Source organism: Emys orbicularis, chromosome 2, assembly GCF_028017835.1.
Source record: "Emys orbicularis isolate rEmyOrb1 chromosome 2, rEmyOrb1.hap1, whole genome shotgun sequence".
Taxonomy (NCBI): Eukaryota; Metazoa; Chordata; order Testudines; family Emydidae; genus Emys; species Emys orbicularis.
The window spans coordinates 141,685,929-141,706,282 of record NC_088684.1 but is presented as its reverse complement, the minus strand read 5'-3'; the positions used below and the strand labels follow the sequence as shown (position 1 = coordinate 141,706,282).

Sequence of the window (20,354 nt, the reverse complement as noted above, 5' to 3'; positions counted from 1 at the left end):
GGAACAGCTTCCACAGGCAAGAGGACACGAGCCGAAAGTTCAAGGCACACCCACCACAGCTGCATTCAACACCTACCCTGCTTAACAGGGGGGGGGGGGGGGGGGGGGGGGGGGGGGAGAGAGAGAGAGAGAAGTTGAATCTGCAGCTTCTAGAACTGAAGCACCTATTGGTTTTGCTGCCACTCAAACAATAGTTAATTAATGTGGAACAGTTTCCACAGGCAAAAGCAAGGGAGCTCCCCATCCCTATACACCAGACACCTGGGCGGCTGGAGCCCCTGTTCACAGTCCTCCATGAGAAGTAGAGGGCAGATTTGAACCCATCGGGGCTGCTACCTAGGTGAGCAGCCTATCTCCTGCATTATACAGGGAGAGACAGGTTTTTGTCAGCCCAATAAGATTGAATTAGTATAACAGCTTCAGCAGGGTGGGAACCCCAGACCGGTACTGTAAGGTAAGTGTCCATGAGCTGGTGGAGTGATCGGGCTTGGTTCATAAAGCCTGCCAGAGCATTCTGTGCTTCCACTCGGTTTTCCATCCTGTGCTTTCTCCACATCTTCAAATGCTTCCGTGCATGTTTGCGCTGTCTCCAAAATGTCTCTTTTCATCTTCTGGGACAACATCATTGTCCATGGAATCACTAAGTGCCATCCATTTCAACCGATTTATCGACACATTTATACGTTTGTGGACTTTAATGCCATGGTTAGATGGCTCCCTCTTAGAGCATGGCTGATGACTGGAGCACTACAGAGGCTACCTTCCACAAGGATGTCTTCAAACCCACTGTCTTGCATCACATTGCCTCTATCACACATGAAATTCACTGCACAATGCTTGCCTTCCGTCTCGAGGTGGTCATTGTCCAATTCATTTTGATTCCTCCATTTCATCAACAGTGCTTTGCAGGAGATTGCTTCATCATAGATGACAGGTTCAGTCTTGGCCCAGAGACTGGACCATAGCCTGAAAATATTTCATCATGATGTACGCTGTATTAACATGAGTTGCTGGTGCAGGAATCGTTGAGCAGTAGCCAATGTTTATAAAATAGCAGACAGCCGACGTCTCAAATCATAATGACAAATAATGGCCAATATGTTGATGTAATACGTGGTACAAAGAGGCTCCTACTGTCATGTGACTACAGACTTTTGTTTAACTGAAGGCAAAAAAGTACAGGGAAATGCATAAAATCTGTGACTTGGGGCTAAACAGGTCCCAAACACTACTATTTTAGGTACATAGTTGCATTATCAATTATATTTAGAAGCTTTCTGCCAATTTTGGTCAAAATTAGCCAATGTTGCTTCCAGTTATGGCCCTTTTTGTGATTTTATGATTTTTCCAGGTTGGATGCCGGATAACCTTTAAACATTATGTGATGGGGAAAACTGCACCACTTCCAGCATCTCCATCCACCCTAGTGATGACCACCAGCTCTGTGCCTAATGTGTGACCGCAATGACATTTTTCTAGCTGATGGGTTACCCTAACTCATTAATAAGACTCCTTTTTAAATCTGGCTGTAGGCTAAAAGGTAAATGCTGGGTGCTTGAGAAGGGGGAGTTGCCTTTTTGTATTTGCCCAAACTCTGTCCTCCTTGTCATGTAAACAAGGCCAATTCCTGCATTTGTCACAAATCAGACCCCTTCAAAGCAACTCCTCAAGCTCTAAGCCTTGTTCTGGACCCAGTTAAGTCCAACAAAGCTGTTCTTGGCTTCTAAAGAAGCCGGCTCTGTGTGATCTACGCAAGGAAGAAGGGAAGCAGCTTCAGTTGCGTACTTAGCCCTGGTTGGAGCTAGGCTTCCCACAGGACATTTTGCATTAGGGCACCGTGGGAAAGGCTGGGCTCCTGGCCTCTGACTTAAGAGGTGGAGGAAAACTAGCCTTCAGGATCAAGTAAGTAGGACCCTGTAGTGGGGCCGCTGCCCCACTCCCTGAGAATTTAGGCTGCAGCAGGCCAGGGCACCTGTGCAGATGGGCAGCCAATCAGAGAAGGACTTAGTGGGAGCCAATCAGGGCCCAGATTGGAGACAGCCAATCAGGGCCAGGCTCAGCCCTATATAAAGGCTGCCCGGGAAGGGAGTAGTCAGTCTGTCCCAGACCTTCATGGGGGAAGGTCTGTCTCCAGAGGTGGGGAGACCAGCACTGTGCTGTCCCAGGTGCTAGGCAGGCCTGGGGGAGCAGAAGGGAACTTTATCCCGGTGTCTGCCAGATTGCAGGCCCTGAGGGGAAGGGCCTAGCCGGTGCGAGGGGCCGAAGGGGAAGCGGCCCAGGGACGTAGACAGACAGAGGGAGGGCAGGATGGCTACCACTAGAGGGTCCCTGGGTTGGGACCCAGAGTAGTGGGCGGGCCTGGGTCCCTCCCCTTGCCTTATACCGGGCTGACGGGAGTGGCCACCTTGGGCTGCACCAACCCCCTGCCAAGAGGGCTGTGACTTTGGGGGTGCAGTTGCCCACATTGGCTGGGGCGCAGAGAGACAGCTGATTGACCCTCCCCCACCCCCCGGAAGGGAGCGAGGATGGACTAAGGGGCACTGCCGGAGGGCAGTGGCTCGAAGAGGATGCCGCAAGTTGAGAGCGACGCAGGCTCAGACGCCAACCAAGGGCGAGACAACGGCCGGGACACCACCAGGACAGAGCTCAGTCCAGTAGAGCGCCAATTCCTGGAGTCACCAGCGGGAGGCGCTGTGGTTAGTCCCAACACCGTTATAGACCCCCATCTTGCAAAGGGTGTCCTTGAGGAGCAGGGTTGGGGTAACTTTTCAGCTTTAGACCAGACAGGGAGTGAATTACCTTTACCCCACAAGAGGGCACTAACAGACAGGGCTGAAGGGCAACTTAGAGATGTTTTTGCACATCTGTTATAATTAAGGAACAAATAACTTCAATTTAAAACAAACTGCCTGGTGAGAACAATGTGCAGTAACAAACTGAAGATGCTGGAGAGGAAGTTTAAATGTGAGATTTCAGCTAAAGACATCGCATCTTCAAAGCCCTGTACAAAGTATTAAATATTGCTAAGTATTAGCTATCTAAATGAATCCTTCCCTTTCCAATTCAATGTGAAACAGCTGTGATAACTAATTATATGCAAGTTATTTCAACCAGGTCCATAGGAAAGTTTCATCTGACATCTTTCTGTTTTGTTTTCATTCTAACCACATACACAGAGCTTTACACTCCTAGAACATACGTCCAAATTTACACTACATCCGTTCAACATACATAATGGTCATCATCTGGCAAACAAACTGAATGGACAACACTAAGCAGGGGCTAGTGTATCATAACACCTGAGGTATGTGAATTTGTGTATCTTAATAACACAAATCATAGAATCATAGACTTTAAGGTCAGAAGGGACCATTATGATCATCTAGTCTCACCTCCTGCACAACGCAGGAGGTCACCCACCCACTCCTTTATCAAACCCCTAACCTATGTCTGAGCTATTGAAGTCCTCAAATCGTGGTTTAAAGACTTCAAGGTGCAGAGAATCCTCCAGCAAGTGACCTGTGCCCAGTGGTGAGCTGGAGCCGGTTCCCACCGGTTCGCAGGAACCAGTTGTTAAATTTAGAAGCCCTTTTAGAACCGGTTGTCCCGGTTCTAAAAGGGCTTTTAAATTTAAAAAAAAAAAAATCTCTGGCAGCTCCCTGCCCTGCCCCCGGCCCCAGCTCACCTAGCTCCGCTTCCTCCCCTGACGCTCCCCCCGGCTTCTCCTCCCCTGCTTCCCGCAAATCAGCCAATTTGCAGGAAGCAGGGCTTCCTGCACGTGAGCGGGGACGGGGCGCGAGGAAGTCTCCAGGCACCGCGCGGCCCGGCTCAGCCCCGGCCATGCAGCGCTGCCTGGCTCTGGCCTGGCTCCGGCCCAGCCCTGGCCCCAACTCCAGCCGCGCAGCACTGCCTGACCCTGGGCCCCGGCCGTGGCTCCGGGCTGGGCCCTGGTCCCGACTTGGGCCCGGTCCCTGTGCGGGTAAGAGGCCGGGGGGGTTGGATAAGGCAAGGACAGGGAGCGGGGGGTGGGGGTGGGGGGTTGGATGGGGCAGAGGTTCTTGGGGGGTGGTCAGGGGATGGGGAAGGGAGGGTTGGGTAGGCGCCATGTGGGAGTTCCGGGGGTCTGTCGGGGTGGTGGTGGATGGGGTCAGGGCAGTCAGGGGACAGGGAGCGGGCTGAGTTGGGCAGGGGGTGGGGTCCTGGGAAGGAGTGATCAGGGGACAAGGAGCGGGGGGCGTTATGGGTTGCGGTTTCTGAGGGGGGCAGGACATGGGTGGGGGGTGTACTCACCGGGTGGTTCCCTACCGGGTCTTCGGTGGCGAGTCCTTCAGCTGCCAGAGCTGTGCTGCCGAAGACCCGGTAGGGAACTGGTTCCTAAGATTTTGGCAGCTCATCACTGCCCATGCCCTGCGCTGCAGAGGAAGGCGAAAAACCCAAATACACATAAATCTAATGTACATTAAAGGGTTTAAGTCTCTCCAAGTTAATACTGGGCCTGACCATACATTCACTGAAGTCCACTGCAAGACTGTTGCAAAACCAGTGATCTGTCAAGGTCAGCTTGCTGTACTGAGCAGTCCATCAGGACAGGCTGACTTTTATGCACATGCATACAGTGAACTAGCCTGTTTACTGAGCACTTGAAGGGAAAGGGTGCTCCCCAAAAAGGTAAGCAACATGCAGTGAAAACTGTGACTCTTGTCTCCAAGAGACATTCACCTATGCATCCAGGGCTATACCTCACTTAAATCCCATTTAATCAGGAGTAAGGGTCCAGAACAGGCACAACCTAAGTGGGACTGAAGTGATCGGGTTGGTCTTCAGTACAGGAGTGAATTCTGCCCACAGTAAAAAAAGTCTGTGACTCCAATAGATAGGAATATTCCGGTTGGTATGACTCTTCCCCCCACAGTAAACTAACTGATTTGTAACACAGTGGTGCAGAATATAGCTGAAGCATTTACATTGCTGAAGGTTTTGAACAGGAGACTGCAAATCCCATGTTGCATCAAGTTAAAGGCGCGTTGGTACAGTCTGCTGTTTAACAAAACCTCAGTATGTTCAGTGCATGGTGAAAGGCCCCTGAAAAATCAACACATGAACCCAGGAATGCTAAATGCTGTCATTGGGCAGCTGGTTTTTATTGTGTTACTGAAAGAAAATCAGGGGAACCTTACAGAAGGGTCTAATCCTTTACCCCCACATCTAGAAACGGTCTCCAGAGAACAAATAGCTTATCAAGATTCCCCCCCTTACCCTTTGCTGAGCAAATATTTAAAATCACCCTTGTAAAATTCTTCTCCTCCATTCTCAAGTCATTTAAAATGGGCAAATAAAACGTAATTAGTTTTAGCCCCAATGTACAGGTAGGCAAGTAGATTTTAGTTTACCTTGCCTAGGACATTTTCAGAAGGATTTTGAGAGGCTCATATGGATCATTTCAAAAGCTTGCCAATACATGCAGTTGATTTACTGGGAACCGGATCTTCCAGGACTGACTTGCCATTTCTTTAGGCCGCGATAGTTACTTGTCACTGAATGGGAAGTGTTTGTGTGTCTCCATCCTGGAATAAAAGACAAATACATCCTAAGTAAATAATTATCACAACCATTCAGAATCTTCCATGTAAAAGCTTTTTCAAGAAGCAAACAGTGCAGGTAGCCAGCCACCTCTTCTATATATATATATATATATATATATATATATATATGATCGGAATAGCCAAAGTAGGGAACTTTACTGGAATTCAAACCTTTAATTTAAAATGCATTAACCCATGAGTTTAATTAAAAGAACCACAAATAAACTAAGGCCATCCCTCTCTGGATTTGCCGGTGCATTCTGTTCCGTCAGGCGCCCATCCTGCAACTGGATCTGCTGGTGATACCTTGCACCAGCAGAGGTGTTTAAACCCAGAATCTCTCCAACTAAAAGGATGAGCCAATCCTGCTTTTTAGCCCCTGTTGCATTCAAAGACTTAAGGGCCTTGATCCTGCTCCCAATTAAGTCAATAGAAAAACTCCCATTAACTTCCCCAGTGCAATATCAACCTCTGACGACGAAAAGGGGCTCAACTTCATGGGCCGCCAACAGAGTTTGGTTGTGAAATCCCTGCCCTTCCTGCAGCATGGCCGAGCGGACTGGGACACGGGAGATGTGGGTTTTGTTTGGATGACTCTGAAGCAAGTCACTTTGGACTAGATTCACAAAGCTGGGCTGAGAATTCCACTTGTTGGCAGGGCCCCAGGGGAGGTGGGGGGTGGTTTAAGACGTTGGGACGCCTAAGCACCTTCATGAATCTGGACCTCTCAGATCTACTGCTGAAAAGTGTTATATAAGGAGCTAGATTTGATTAGATGGTAGAGGGGACCCAGTAGGGGAAGGTTGAGAACCCACACCTTAGCTGGTCAGCATTTTTCACCAAAAATGCTGCCTCCCCAATTAAAAAATGGCTTTTTGATCAAAATGAAAATGTAATTTGATTGAAAATTTTCAGCTGTTGAAAACCAGAAGTTTTCTTTTTGGGGTCCATTCCCTCTTTTCAGTGGAAACAGGGAAGGGGAAATGTTTCCAATGTTCCTATAGTCAAAAGACAGACGTTCTGTAGCAAGGTTTTCAGGGTGGGGGTCATTTTGTTCATATTTTCAGAAAGAAAGACACAGCTTTATATTTTAACCAGCTCTATAGCGGCTTGAAACATCTCGGTGTACCAGCCACTAGAGAGCATCAAATCCACGTTCTCCTAGCTTGGGTTATGCATCTAGTGACCCCTGCCCTCCACCCAGATGAAATCTCTTCGGGTCCCACGCTGGCCTCTCAGATTTCAGGATCGGGGCCTTATTTGCGAGCCCTGCCACGAGGGAAGATTTGATTGTGTGTATTGCACAGGGGCCAAGCCTACGGTCAGTGCTTAAATAAACAATAGCAATACTCCGCACGTATTACACTGGAGCTTCAATGTGCTGCTCAAACCTTTGTGATGTATCCCTTGCCTCTGAATGGGTTCGCACCCGAGAGGAAACAGCTCCCTTTATAATAGGGGAGACCCACGCTGGCTTGGGAACAACCCCACCTGAAGCTAACGGGGACAATCCCTGCTGGGTTTGGTCCCTTACCTACTTCACTATGGGTTAATTAACGTTGGGAAGGTGCTTTGAGATCCTTAAAGAGTAGATGCTACTGAATATCTACCGCCTATCTACCTTGAGCCCTGTGGAGGAAAAGCAAAGGATCATTATCCCTATTTTGCATTTAGGGAAACTGAGGCAAAGGATGGGAAGTGACTGGCCCCAGGTCACTCAGCAGGCCAGAGGAAAAGCTAGAAATAGAACCCAGGTCTCCTGCATCCCCATCCAGTGCCACATGACTGAAAGCACCCACTGCTTCCTAGCCTGCAAGCTTCCCTGTGTAATATTGTTAGCTGGGCTCTGAAGGCTTCAGCACAGTTGCACGGGGCTAAGTTTTTTTAGTTAGACGAGCCTGTTTCAATCACTCACCCCAGCAGGTTCCATTTAATAAATCGCGTGTTGCAGTCTAGTCCTTCCAGTGTCTGGATTTCGGTGTGTGTCAGGTGAAAGTCATATACCTACGCAGAAGAAACAGCTTTTGACTCCAAGCCCAGGCTCCCAAGTCTGCCGGGAGACGCAAGTCCACAGCAAAGCATGGAAGACGCGGGCGGATATTCTGTAAGGCTGGGAAATGCAGACCCTTGGAGTCTGAGTGGGACCAGGAGGCTGGATACGGGGAATGGCAGGGTGTGGGACTTCCCCAGCACGCACATGGGAGGTTACTGCGTCTCAAGCTGCTGTGCTGAAATTCACCCCCAGCCTTTGCGTCTCTCTCTCTCTCTCTGAGGCTAAGGGCAGATCTTCTGTTGGGTGCCCGGCCCTGAGCATTTGTTCAGCACAGCTCTACCAGATGGGCATGGCCACCCACTCAACTCCTCAGTGAAAGGACAAAAATCCCACCCCCAGATTTCTGGGCCACAAGCTATTCTCACAGCCAACGCAGGCTGTTTAACAGCCAGACCTTGCTCTGTGTTGTGTGTTCTACGAGGAGCAAACCCACTTAGGTCTCCAAGCAGAGGGCCTACAAGCGTATCCCCGAACAGAGGGGCTAACCCTCAGGCTAGCAATACTTAAGGGTCCCTTGAACTAGCCGTTCAAATCCTGCTGGGTACAGCTCGGCTTTGGTACAAGTCCCCAGCCGTCGCTTGTGTGAAGTGTCTCACCCTGCTCTGGTGACAGTAACCCCTCAGCCATTTGCCAGGAGCGGAAGAGGGCTCCCGACTCGCTAGCCATCCCCGTTACCTCTGTGTTCTCCACGATGCGGGCCGGGGTGATGCTTTTCGGGATGGTGGCGATGCCCCTCTGAATGTGGAAGCGGATGAGAACCTGCGGAGAGGGCAGGAGCTGGTGAGCCAGGATACGTGGCTGGTGCGATGGCCAGGAGGAGCACAGTCAGCATGAAGAGACAGAGAGACCCGTTTTTCCACACTGCACCCACAACCCCCCCGTGTAGCTTAGATAGGATGTTGCACATCTATATAGAGAACCACCACTAGGGCCAGTGCTGTCCCCCCCCCCCCTCACCTGAGCGCTGGTTTTTCCATGCTTCTGAGCGATTTCCTTCACCGTGGGATTCTCCAGGAGGGGCACAGGGCTGTTCTCCCCCGAAGGGCTAAGGGAAGAGGATATGGAGAGTCCTGAACAAGGGCTGCTGCTCTCGGAGAACAGGCAGCACTTTGCAAACAGAAGGTTGGTGGGGAGTCGCCTTCACAGCACCACTGGGAGGCAGCAAAGCCTCCTGCTGCTGGCTGGAGAAACAGGGAAGGGAAGGCACTGAGGGATTCTGTCACTCCTCCTGAGCCAGCGACAGGGTCAGGGTCGACAAACGCCCCTTGGTGCTGCTGTGCAAACAACAGCTGCTAACAACAGCCAGGACCCCTCCCTGGCCCAGCTCACTCAGCCTCTCCCCTGCTTTGTCACAATGCGGCAGGGCTGTTCCCCAGAACTCATCACGCAGTGGGACCCCTGTTACGTTGGCCAGTCTCTTGATAAAGATAAAAGAATCCAGTAAATGCTCTTGGGCCAAGCAACTCCACCCAAGTCAGTGAAATCAAACTGGAGTGAGAGCAGAATCCGGCCCAGTTAGCCTAGCGAAGATCTCAGACAGACCTTGGCTGGGTGGGCCAGGGTGACCAGCCACGAAGGAAGAGGACCCAGCTTGTATCTCAGAGCCAGCCCAGGCTACAGAAACACCTCTCAGGCCTCCAGCTCACACTCACTCCATTTGCCAGACAGTCAACACAAAGCCCTGCGATGCCAGTTCAGGGCAGAACTGCCCCTTTGTGCTACAGCTGTGTGCTGTGGACATCTACTGTCCCCAGAAGGTGTTTTCTGAGTCATGGAATCATAGAATATCAGGGTTGGAAGGGACCTCAGGAGGTCATCTAGTCCAACCCCCTGCTCAAAGCAGGACCAATCCCCCAACTAAATCATCCCAGCCAGGGCTTTGTCAAGCCTGACCTTAAAAACCTCTAAGGATGGAGATTTCACCACCTCCCTAGGGAACCCATTCCAGTGCTTCACCACCCTCCTAGTGAAATAGTGTTTCCTAATATCCAACCTAGACTTCCCCCACTGCAATTTGAGACCATTGCTCCTTGTTCTGTCATCTGCCACCACTGAGAACAGCCGAGCTCCATCCTCTTTGGAACCCCCTTCAGGTAGTTGAAAGCAGCTTTAACCTCCCCCCCCCCCCATTTTCCTCTTCTGCACACTAAACAATCCTAGTCCCCTCAGACGCTCCTTGTACGTCGTGCTCCAGCCCCCTAATCATTTTTGTTGCCCTCTGCTGGATTCTTTCCAATTTTTCCACATCCTTCTTGTAGTGTGGGGCCCAAAACTGGACACAGTACCCCAGATGAGGCTTCACCAATGACGAATAGAGGGGAATGATCATGTCCCTCGATCTGCTGGCAATGCCCCTACTTATACAGCCCAAAATGCCGATAGCCTTCTTGGCAACAAGGGCACACTGCTGACTCATATCCAGCTTCTCATCCACTGTAACCCCTAGGTCCTTTTCTGCAGAACTGCTGCTTAGCCAGTCACCAGCATGGCCTGTGGAGCAGCAAGACCCCCACCCCTTCTACCTCCTCCTCTTCTCGGATTAGCTCACTGGACATTCTCTCTTTACAGGTCACTTTTGGAGCACGGTTCCGCTCTGAGAAACCAACATCATTGGAGTCCGTGACTCCCGATCACACGTGCTCCGTGTTCCTCTAACCGCCGTGCAAATCTCACCACGGGATCCCAGAGCCACCCTGGCTTCCTTCCAGTGCCCACGCTCACAAGGCAGTTGCTCCTGCTGGAATGCAGGCGGTGGTTCCCCCAGGGATACCTGAGCCAGACTGGAATTCGGCTCCCTAGCGGGGGGAAACGCTGGTCTCTGAACGTTAACAAGCAGACAGGACTGACTACACACAGGACCCAGGCGGTGCTGTTTTCACCTGTAGAGGTCTGGACTCACCCCTGCGGCGCCCCCTACTGGTTGCTTCGGGAAATCAGCTCTTCCAGCATCCTGGAGCGCCCCCTGCAGGCCAGTGATCCACCTGTCCTCTGGCCCCCGTGTCCCTCCCGGACCCCGGTGCCCTTGTATCTGGGGCGCTGCCCCCTGGCAGTACACCCCTCAATACTAGGGTCTCCCCTCCCTGGGGAACCCCCACCCACTATCCCTACCTCGCCTCAGAATAAGGCCACTGCCAGTCATCAACTAGCCCCCGCTCCCTGGGGCAGACTGCAGTATAGGCCACCCATCACTGGCAAGGGGGGTTTGGACCTGCTGCCTTGGACTAGCCCTGGGCTGCCCTCTGCAACCCCTAGTACCCCTTGGGGTAATACTAGGCCACAGCCTGGGGCTTTCCAGGCTGGAGCTCCTCAGCCTTTCCCCAGCCCTGCTCCACTACAGGTACCCTGTGTCTAGCTCCCTGCAGTCAGGCCCTTCTCTCCCTGAACGCAGAGAGAGACTCTTGGGCTCCTGGCTCCCAGCCTCTTTATAGGGCCTGCTGAGGCTGTTTGGGGCGTGGCCCCAGCTGCAGCCACTTCCCCTAATCAGCTCAGCCTTCATGCTGCCTGCTCCCTAGGCTCTCTCAGGCCCTTCCAGGCAGGAGCAGGTGTCCACCCTGCTACATCACCCTCCAGCATAGCCCACTGCTTTAGATCTACCCTCCAAAGACGCACGTTAGGGATGACTTACCAGGGCAGGGCAGGGCAGCCGAAGGGACTGTATGCGATGAGGACAATCCCCTTAGACTTGCAGTACTCCACCAGCTCGGGCTGGGTCAGGTAGGGGTGCAGCTCCACCTGGTGGAGAAACAGTTATTGTATCTCATGCCCACGTCCCATTGCCTCAAGGTGCTCATGAGTGGGTTCTGAAGTGCCGGGAAGTCCTTCCCTAGGAGGGATGGGTGCAGCTTTCATCAGAAAGCCCAAAGCTGGGGCCTGGTTTGCTGAATATTAGGAGCCCCCATAGCCCCAGGGTCAGATGAGCCTCCCTCCTGCCCTGGGCAAGTCTTCTCTTCTCTGCCCAATCCCACATGCCTCTCCCAGCATGCTGGACCGAACATCAGATGTGGCTTCCTTCCTCCACACCCTGGCCTAAGAGAGGGGAAGCAAGGCTCAGGCTACAGCTTTCTGCCAGATCATAGAAGATTAGGGTTGGAAGGGACCTTAGGAGGCATCTAGTCCAACCCCCTGCTCAAAGCAGGACCAATCCCCAACTAAATCATCCCAGCCAGGGCTTTGTCAAGCCAGGCCTTAAAAACCTCTAAGGAAGGAGATTCCACCACCTCCCTAGGGAACCTATTCCAGTGCTTCACCACCCTCCTAGTGGACCAGGACCTAGTGGATCAGGACCGATCAATCCCCCTTCACAGCATTCCCCAGGGCCTCCTTCTGCAGCGTTAACTATTGGCAGTGACAGCGACCGGCCACAGGAAGGCAGAACCCAATTGATTAGGCCGGTGGTTCTCAGCCTTCTCCACACCACGCCACGCCCCCCACGTTAAGAGGCAGCTTGGCCTAGTTAGGGGCGATTCGGAGCCATGAGATTTGGGCTTTAACTTCCCCCTCTCCGTGATTGTTTCCCCTTCGCCCGTCTGGTCTATTTGGACCGCTGGCTTTTCAGTGCAGGGACTGTCTCGCACTGAGCACAGTGGGGTCCCAAGCTTGGCTGGGCTCTGTGCTTCTGGGATACAAAGAAGCCCTTTTGGGGCCAAGCCCTCAAAGAGTGAGCACAACCTCTCTGGCTCTGCCCAAGCTGCGAACCCAGGCATTCGCATGCTGCATTAAGCACCCAAAGTCTGCTTAGCACAGTACAGAGGACGCCACAGCGGCAGCTTCCCAATTACTATTTGCAACTATAAGCAGCCCGATGCAAAGCTAGCATAAGCACTCCCCGGAGCGGAGACACATTGCTACAGGCAGAGCAGGTAAGAGAGACAAGCTTTCGAGCCGCACAGAGCTGAAGGAGACTCACCCGCCTTCTCTCTCTCATATCCAGGGACCAACCTAGACCACCACGGCAAACGACACCGTTACAGGTGTAACTCAGACGCTGCCCAATCACAAGCCTTTACCTGGTTGGCGGCAGGTTTGATCCTGCACACAGACAGCAGCTTCTCCAGCTGGGAGACGTTGAAGTTGGAAACGCCCATCGATTTCACCAGGCCTTCGTCCACCAGCTTCTCCATCGCCTGCCAAGAAAACAAAGAGGGGCTGGATGTTTTAGTTGGGGTTGGCCCTGCTTTGAGCAGGGGATTGGACTAGATGACCTCCTGAGGTCCCTTCCAACCCTGATCTTCTATGATTCTATGCAACAGGTCATGGGCTGGGCCCGCACAGCTGGGGAAACCCAGAGGGCTGCTGGAATAACGGGCGAGTGACAATGCACTGGCTGGCTTTGCCGGGGTGCAGGAACACTTGCAGCTGCCACCAGCTCCACCCGGAGCTGTGGGTGCTCAGCACCTGTGTCAAAGCCCACCACCTCCTTAGGAACGTCGGCCTGTATACCTTTGAGGAGGTGGGCCCATGTGCATGGACCAGGCCCAGCGATTGGGGCTCTCATGTGCCACAGAAGTTCCTACCCTTGTGCTTACGTTGGCAGAAGAGGGTCCCGATCGTCCTTACCACCATTCTGTCCAAGGTCGGCTCTAACTTTTTTGCCGCCCCAAGCAAAAACAAACAAACAAACAAAAAAAACGCCCTGCCGTTACAACCCCCCCCCCGAGCACCGCCCCGCTGAACCAAAAACAACAACCCCCCCCCCCGAGCACCGCCCCGCTGAACCAAAAACAACCCCCCCCCCGCCCCAAGCGCCGCCCCGCTGAACCAAAAACAATAAAAAATCCCCGAGCGCCGCCCCGCCACCGCAAGATTGGCTGCCCCTTACAAGGTGTCGCCCCAAGCACATGCTTGGTCGGCTGGTGCCTGGAGCCGGCCCTGATTCTGTCCTCCATGCCCACCCAGGGCAGGCATGAAGCTCCTGGGACGACTGATCAATCGGATTCAAGTGACTGATCTCCATCTCTCCACATACTTAGGCTGGGCCTTTAGGCAGTGCCAAGAACGGAGCGCTTTAAAACGCAGCCTCCGCCTCGGGCACCACACAGGACAGCTTTGCCACTGAAGCTGCAGTGATGTGCCCGAATTCAGCCTTCTGCACACGCCCCGAACGACAGAGGTGAAAGGGAGCTGCCTGGAATCTTAGCTCTAGTTCCCCTTCAGAATGGGTTTAAAAATATTTCTGTCGGCATGCGAGCGCCGCCTGTCTCCTCCCGTGACGAATTAGCTCCTTCTCGGAGCCTTTGTATGTTTTAAATGAGGCCATTCCATTATCTCCAGCCAGACGAAAACCCTGCCCAGGCTCATGGCTCTTAACCTCGCTGGTAATTACCAATTGCTACGGCGGCGGGCGCGTTCAGCCTGTCTCTCTGTCTCTCGCAGCCAGACAGCAGAGGTTGCTGATGGGAAATATATGCGAGGAACGCGAGCCAGCCATGGAGATCGTTACGACTGGAGGGAGATGGGCAGCCTACGCTGCTCTTTCCTCGCCGCTCACTGTGCGTTATGGGAGAGCCTGTCGAAGCCAATGAGAGTCTTTCCACTGGCTGCAAAGGGCTTTGAATCAGGTCCTGTGTGCTTATGGTATCCATCTATGGTGCACATCACCGAGGCATGCAGGAAGTGGGAATCAGGGCTTCCCCTGGTAAGGGACCCCTTCAAGGAACCCTAGAGAGACCCCCTCCATCCTAAATACCTCCATGTAGCTCAGGTGCCATATCCCATTGCTACTGCGCCTTTAGCTCACGCAGTAGCAGCTTGGGCTGAGGTGCAGAAGGTCCCAGGTTCTGTTCCTGCTCGTGACCCCCAATGAACATCATTGCACTTGGCCTGATGTGCTGCCTCTTACCCTCCAGGTGTCCACGTAGTCCACATCCGACTGCAGAAGCAAGCCGTCCTTCTGAGGCATGAGCTCCCCGTTGATATTCTGCAGGGGAACAGACCAAGAGCCACTTTCTAGGGGGAAGCATCCCATGTGCATCTCTAGAACTGCTGAGAGTCCTGACCTGAATGAGTGGCAAGGCATCAGACACCCCAGCTGGCCCATCCATCCCTGGGGAACGCCCACCACCTCTGTCAGAGTTACTGCAATAGGAGGAAGTGCTAAAGAAAGGCAGGGGTGCTGGATGATGCAGCGTCAGCGAGGTCTGCATGGGGCTTTTCTAGAGAGTGAATATCCCGGCCTGTTTGCTTGACCCCGCTCCCGCTATTCCAGTCACGGCGAGGCAGTCCAGGCTCCTGAGCTCAAAGGAGAACGAGGCTGGGTCACGACTTGGATAGGAGACTCCCCTGCTCTGGTGTTGCTGAGTCAGTGCAGATCCAATTCAGCAGTAAGCGTAATTACCCCAATGGAGTTTAACGCTGGTGTTCTCACAAGTCCCCCTCCTCTTACCAAAATCGCCAAGAGATCCTCATTGATCATGCCTGGTCAGGATGACTCTTCCATGTCCCATCCAGAAGACCCACCTACACCCTGCCCAACACCTGATTACCCTCGATTTCCCCTAAGTTCAACTGGATCCTCTCATTTTCTTCATTTCCCAGCCTAGATTATTTTGCTGTTAAATAGTTGCTGTGTGCCACCCCAGAGGTGGCAGCATTCCAGCTGCCAGGGAAGCTATCCCTTAACTGTCTCCCATGGGCACCTTGGGCCTACATGAGCCAAGTTCTCTGTTGGCTTATGCCATCCATCCATGGAAGTCAGACAATGAGGCTGTAATCAGGCGTGGACTCACCCCTGCGGCGCCTCCTGCTGGTTGTCTCAGGAATTAGCTCACCCAGCATCCGGAGCACCCTCTGCAGGCCGGTGATCCACCTGTCGTTGGCCCCAGTGTCCCTCCCAGACCCCGGTGCCCTTGGCTTGGGTGCTGCCCCCCTGGCAGTACCCCATTCTCTTTCTGGGTCTCCCCACCCCCTATCCCAATGTCACCTCAGTCGTGGCTACTGCCAGTCACCATCTAGCCCCCACGCCCTGGGGCAGACTGCAGTCTATCAGCCAATCATCACAGGCAACAAGGGGTTTGGACTGGCTGCCTTTACCCACCCTCAGGTTGCTCCTCTGCAACCCCAATACCTATATGGGCCTAGGACCAGGCCCTGCAGCCTGGGGAGTTCCTGGCCTAGGGCTTCCCAGCCCCCAAGGCCTTTCCCCAGCCCTGCCTCACTCTAGGTCCCCGGTGAGTTCCCTGCAGCCAGGCCTGTCTCTCTCTCCTGTCAGAGGGAGACTCCTCAGCTCTGGCTATCCTGGCCTTCTTATAAGGCTGAGTGGCTCAGTTTGGGGCATGGCCCCAGCTGCAGCCACTTCCCCAATCAGCCGGGGTTTTGCTCCTTTACAGCCCCAGCCCTCTGCAGGGCTTTTCCAACCCCTTCAGGGCTGGAGCAGGTGTTCACCCCGCTACAGGGGCCCAGTTATTCCATGTTTCTAAAGCCCTTGTAGCTACTTGGATGGAAGGTGCAACAGAACCTTTATCTTATCACCATAATGTCTGAGCACCTCACGCCCCTGTGAGGCAGGACAGTAATGTTAGTTCCATGTGACACAGAGAGAACTGAGGCCCAGGGTCTATCAAGTGACTTGCCCAAGGTCGTGTTGTAAGTCTGTGGTTAAACTGGGAGTTGAACCTAGTAATCCTGAGTCCCAGCTTCGCGTTTTAGCCACTCGAGCATGCTTCCTAGAAACGCAAAAGGAAACCAGACAACACACTCAGGGGCTGTCAACCTGCCACGGAGGGACAACCCAGCCTTCCTTGTTTTGCCCCTTGACAATTACAAACGGAAATCCAGTTCTGTCCTGCACTGACTCGTCGCCATATAAACTGCTGTGTGGCTAGGGGGAAGAAAGGGAAATAAAGGCTATCAGCTCAGAGAGAATCCACCTTACCGGAAAGCCCATTGGAGAGTGCATGAGATAGAGATCCAGGTAATCCAGCTTCAGCATCGTCAGGCTTTTCAGGAAAGCTGGCTTCACATCCTGTGGGGCGTGGAAGCTGTTCCACAGCTGCCCAGAGAAGATAGTTGCATTATTAGTTGTATTCCAGGAGCACCTAATCAAAATGAGGGCCCCTTATGCTGGGCGCTATACGCACATGTAGAGAGAGGCAGTCCCTGCTCTGCAGAGCTCAGGCTAAATAGAAGAGACAGACCCAGGGTGGGAGGAGAAACGTGGAGGGGACGTGAATTACTCCAGGTCACACAGCGGGTCATTGGCAAAGCTAGGGATAGAGCCCAGGTTTCTAGACTCCCAATCCACCATCTGTTCTACGGGACCAGGCTGCCTCTGTGATATGGGAGCATGGTCAGACAAAGAGTAGGAGAACGGGAGTATAATGAGCTGTATCGATGGGGAACCGAGGCACAGAGAGAGGGAGGGTGTGACAGAGCCAGGAACCGAAGCCAGATCTCCTGAATCCCAGTTCAGTGGCTTCACCCCAGCACAATCCTTCCTCTCCAAGAGCAAAACCGACATCCCTTTCCCCAGCATTTTACTCTATACAAATTATGTGTTCCCACCGGGCCTTAGAGCAACAAGTCAAATGTTGCTCTTCATTCCATGTCCCTGCTCCTATTGGTCTGCTCTTCTCAGCAAGAAACCAGGAGGAGGAGCCAGCATCATGTGACCAATCAGCTCTCAGGTACACCCAGTTTGGGAATCTCTTCTATTTAGCATTCCATTGCTGCTTATTGTTGTAGGAACCTACCATGGGCCTTTGTTACTTGCATCATAAACAGAGTCTGAGATAATATCATAACTATAGCTTAGTCTTGAGAAAAGACGACTGAGGGGGGACCTGATACCAGTCTTGAAATATGTGAAGGACGGTTATAAAAAATGTGATCAATTGTTCTCCATGTTCATTGGAGGTAGGACAAAAAGTAATGGGTTAAACCATCAGCAAAGGTGATTTAGGTTAGATATTAGGAAAACCTTTCTAACTCTAAGGGTAGTTAAGCCCTGGAACAGGTTTCCAAGGGAAGTTGTGGAATCCCCTTGCTGGAGGTTTTTAAGACCAGGTTGGACAAAACCTGTCAGGGATAGTCAAGGTTTACCTGGTCCTGCTTCAGTGCAAGGGACTGGACTTGATGACTTCTTAGGGTCCCTTCCAGCCTGACATTTCTGTGATTCTATAGTAGCTATGGGTGTGCTCCACAAAAGTGAGATGTTTGTATATATGTAGATAGCACTAATTCTATTAACTATCGAATGGCATATAAGAACACGGAACACTACTGGGCAAAAAACGGAATTTGAATCCTGTGGAAAATTCCAACAAATTGAAATTTCTAGTAGGGTGAAAATTCTGAAAAGTTTCTATTTGGAAACATTGAAACTTTTCATTTTGCTAAGGTCAACATAATACAGTCTGGAACAACACAAAAATATGCAAGTGGAAGTTAAATGAAATGAGACAGTCGAAACAATGTGTTTTGACATTTTTCCATCGCAATTTCACCAAAATTGAGATGTTTCTGCAAAATGGTTTAGATTTCGACAAAATTGCATTTTCCAATGGAAACCGGTCCCATTGTCCATTTTTGATCATCTCTAGTAAGTTAGAAAGTTTAATAAAGTTGTTGTTCTGCACTGGGAGTGGCAGCTCTTTGACAATTGTGTTTCAATCCACAAGGCATACAGTACAGCCAACATCAAGCCTTCATGAGTCAGGTCCCCCAGAATCCATGAGATTGGCTTAAAAAACCATAGGGTCTTATTTGCCTTCTGGCCTTTCGAGGGTCTCATTTTGCAGCTTCTGTGAATAACCGACAGGGTTAGGAAATCATTTTTTATTTAGCGGAGGCTGAAATTTTCACCGTATCATGAGTCCAGGCGCAGAGGCCATGAGAAAAAAACAACAACACCCAGCATCCCAAGTCTTGGGGTAACTTAGAAAGAATTGGCAATCCTGGGCTTCTGTTTGGAAGGAAAATGGGGCTCACCTTGCTCACCACATAAAGCTCGTCTCTCTTCAGCCTCCCTTCCCCCAGCTTCTTCTGAAGGGCTGCTCCGATCTCGGCCTCGTTCTGGTAAAAATAAGCACAGTCGACGTGCCGATATCCAGCATCTAAAGCTACCTCCACGGCTTCCTGAACGGCCCCCGGGGGAGACTGCAAAGAAAGCAATAGATGCATCACCGCTTGCTATCTAATCTTCCCCAGAGCCACACTCCTGGGGCTAACGAGCTACACTGATTTACACCAGCTCAATAGCTTGGGATCTGTCAAGCCAAACCCAGGGCCAGGCCTTGTCCACACTTGGGTAGGAGGTACCCCCAGGGAACGGCTAGGTGCTGCAAATTCCACATGTGGTGCTCGTCCTTCCAAGTCAGTGTTCAACCAAGGCCCCAGCATGGCACTAGGGGGCGCTGTGGTGCCCACGATGCCACCTTTCAGCTACGGTGCATAGTGGCACTCCTGCCCACATTCGGTTGTTAAAAGGGTCCCACGGCACCCCGGGCAAGAGAGCTTCAGCTGCAACTTTGCAGAGCCAAGCCTCATGGAATATTTTGTTGCCTTGGAGACTAAAAGGGCTTTGCATAGATGGGGATAACAAGGTCGTCCTTTGCTTCACTGGTCCCTGGGGGCTCATACGCCAAACTACCAACATCCATAGGCTCATAGGCACTTCAAACATTAGTTTCGATGTGCTCTTGCCCTTCATGGGTTTGCAATAAGCATTCACGCACATCTAATAGGCTAAGAGTCTTTGCCTCTCTCTTTGCTACCAGCCCCAGCAAAGTCTTCGGGAATTACCATGTTCTCTCTCGAACAAAAAGTCTGATCCTACGTCTGTTGAATTCAATGGGTCTCTTTCCACTAACTTCCCGGGCTGTTTACAAGGTTGAGTTAATGCTCAGGCAGATTCATCTGCTCTGACACCCAGCCGCACCCTGGCTGGGTGGGGAACAGAGCTGCTGAGAGCCCTCTCTGTACCAAGCCTGCTTTAATTAAAGCGTTTACCCAAGAGTGGAGGCCGGCATGGCCCTGCCTGCAAAGAACATAGAGACAAAGAGCAAACGCAGCGTCCGACCCAACCCGATTAACCGGCACTTATGCACGGTTGTTCCTGCCTTGGAACAAAGGGAAAGCAGGTGGGGAGAAGTGTAGACCCAGCAGGAGTTATGTCAAGAGGCAGGATCCCTGGGATGGATTGAACACAGCTGCACCACCCCTTGTAGCGCCAGGGCTCTCTTGTTCTTGAAAGTGATCAGTGTTTAATCTGTTCTCGCTATCGGATGATCAGTACTTGAGAGAGCCCGTAGTTGGATGGGCTCCCTGCCTCCCTCTCCCATCTAGCCAAAACATTGCTAAAGTCCTCAGTCAAGCCACCCCTCCTCTCCCAGCTCCCACCCGCTCGCCAGCGTCCTGCTTTGCGTCTCTACTTCCAGATCTTCTTGCTTTCAAGACTTTGCATGCACCTCTGTTCTCCCAATGTCCTGCTCTTCTCTCTAGCTGTCCTCTCCCGTCTTCCACACTCTCATGTGTCAACACTGAGCTTTAGATCTCAGGCCCTGGTTGGAAATTCGCCCCCCTCTCATCCCAAAATACCGATTCAACAAGATCAGGGCTTGCGCCATGGGTGGCATGGTGCGTTGGCGCAGATGACGCCCGCCCTGTATCTCTCCCATGGGGCTGACAGAGAACATCCCATCTCCAAGGCTGCCAACCCAGCAGTCTTTCATCAGAATTCAATTCCCATCAAAGGCCTCTTTGAAAGGAGATTAAGGTAGACAATT

The 20,354-nt window shown here is 52.0% G+C and overlaps 1 protein-coding gene across 1 annotated transcript; it reads right to left on the bottom strand.

The window, feature by feature from the left end:
* Positions 1–5,524: 5,524 nt before the first annotated feature.
* LOC135873717 (aldo-keto reductase family 1 member B1-like) lies at positions 5,525–18,750 on the bottom strand. The gene is made up of 9 exons (XM_065398354.1): positions 18,559–18,750; positions 16,505–16,621; positions 14,474–14,551; positions 12,642–12,758; positions 11,261–11,367; positions 8,593–8,680; positions 8,311–8,394; positions 7,498–7,586; positions 5,525–5,564 (listed from the first exon to the last, which is right to left on the bottom strand). The coding sequence occupies exons 1-9, from the start codon at positions 18,748–18,750 to the stop codon at positions 5,525–5,527; spliced, it is 912 nt and encodes a 303-aa protein (XP_065254426.1).
* Between the last annotated feature and the right edge of the window lie 1,604 nt (positions 18,751–20,354).

Bases quoted from the DNA above. Each gene is read 5' to 3' on its own strand.
- LOC135873717 (XM_065398354.1), bottom strand. From the start codon at position 18,750: ATGCATCTATTGCTTTCTTTGCAGTCTCCCCCGGGGGCCGTTCAGGAA. The intron at 16,622-18,558 runs GTGAGCCCCATT...TTCTCTGGGCAG, and splicing joins AGCTTTATGTGGTGAGCAAG to CTGTGGAACAGCTTCCACGC. The intron at 8,395-8,592 runs GTGAGGGGGGGG...CCCTCTCCGCAG, and splicing joins ATGGAAAAACCAGCGCTCAG to GTTCTCATCCGCTTCCACAT.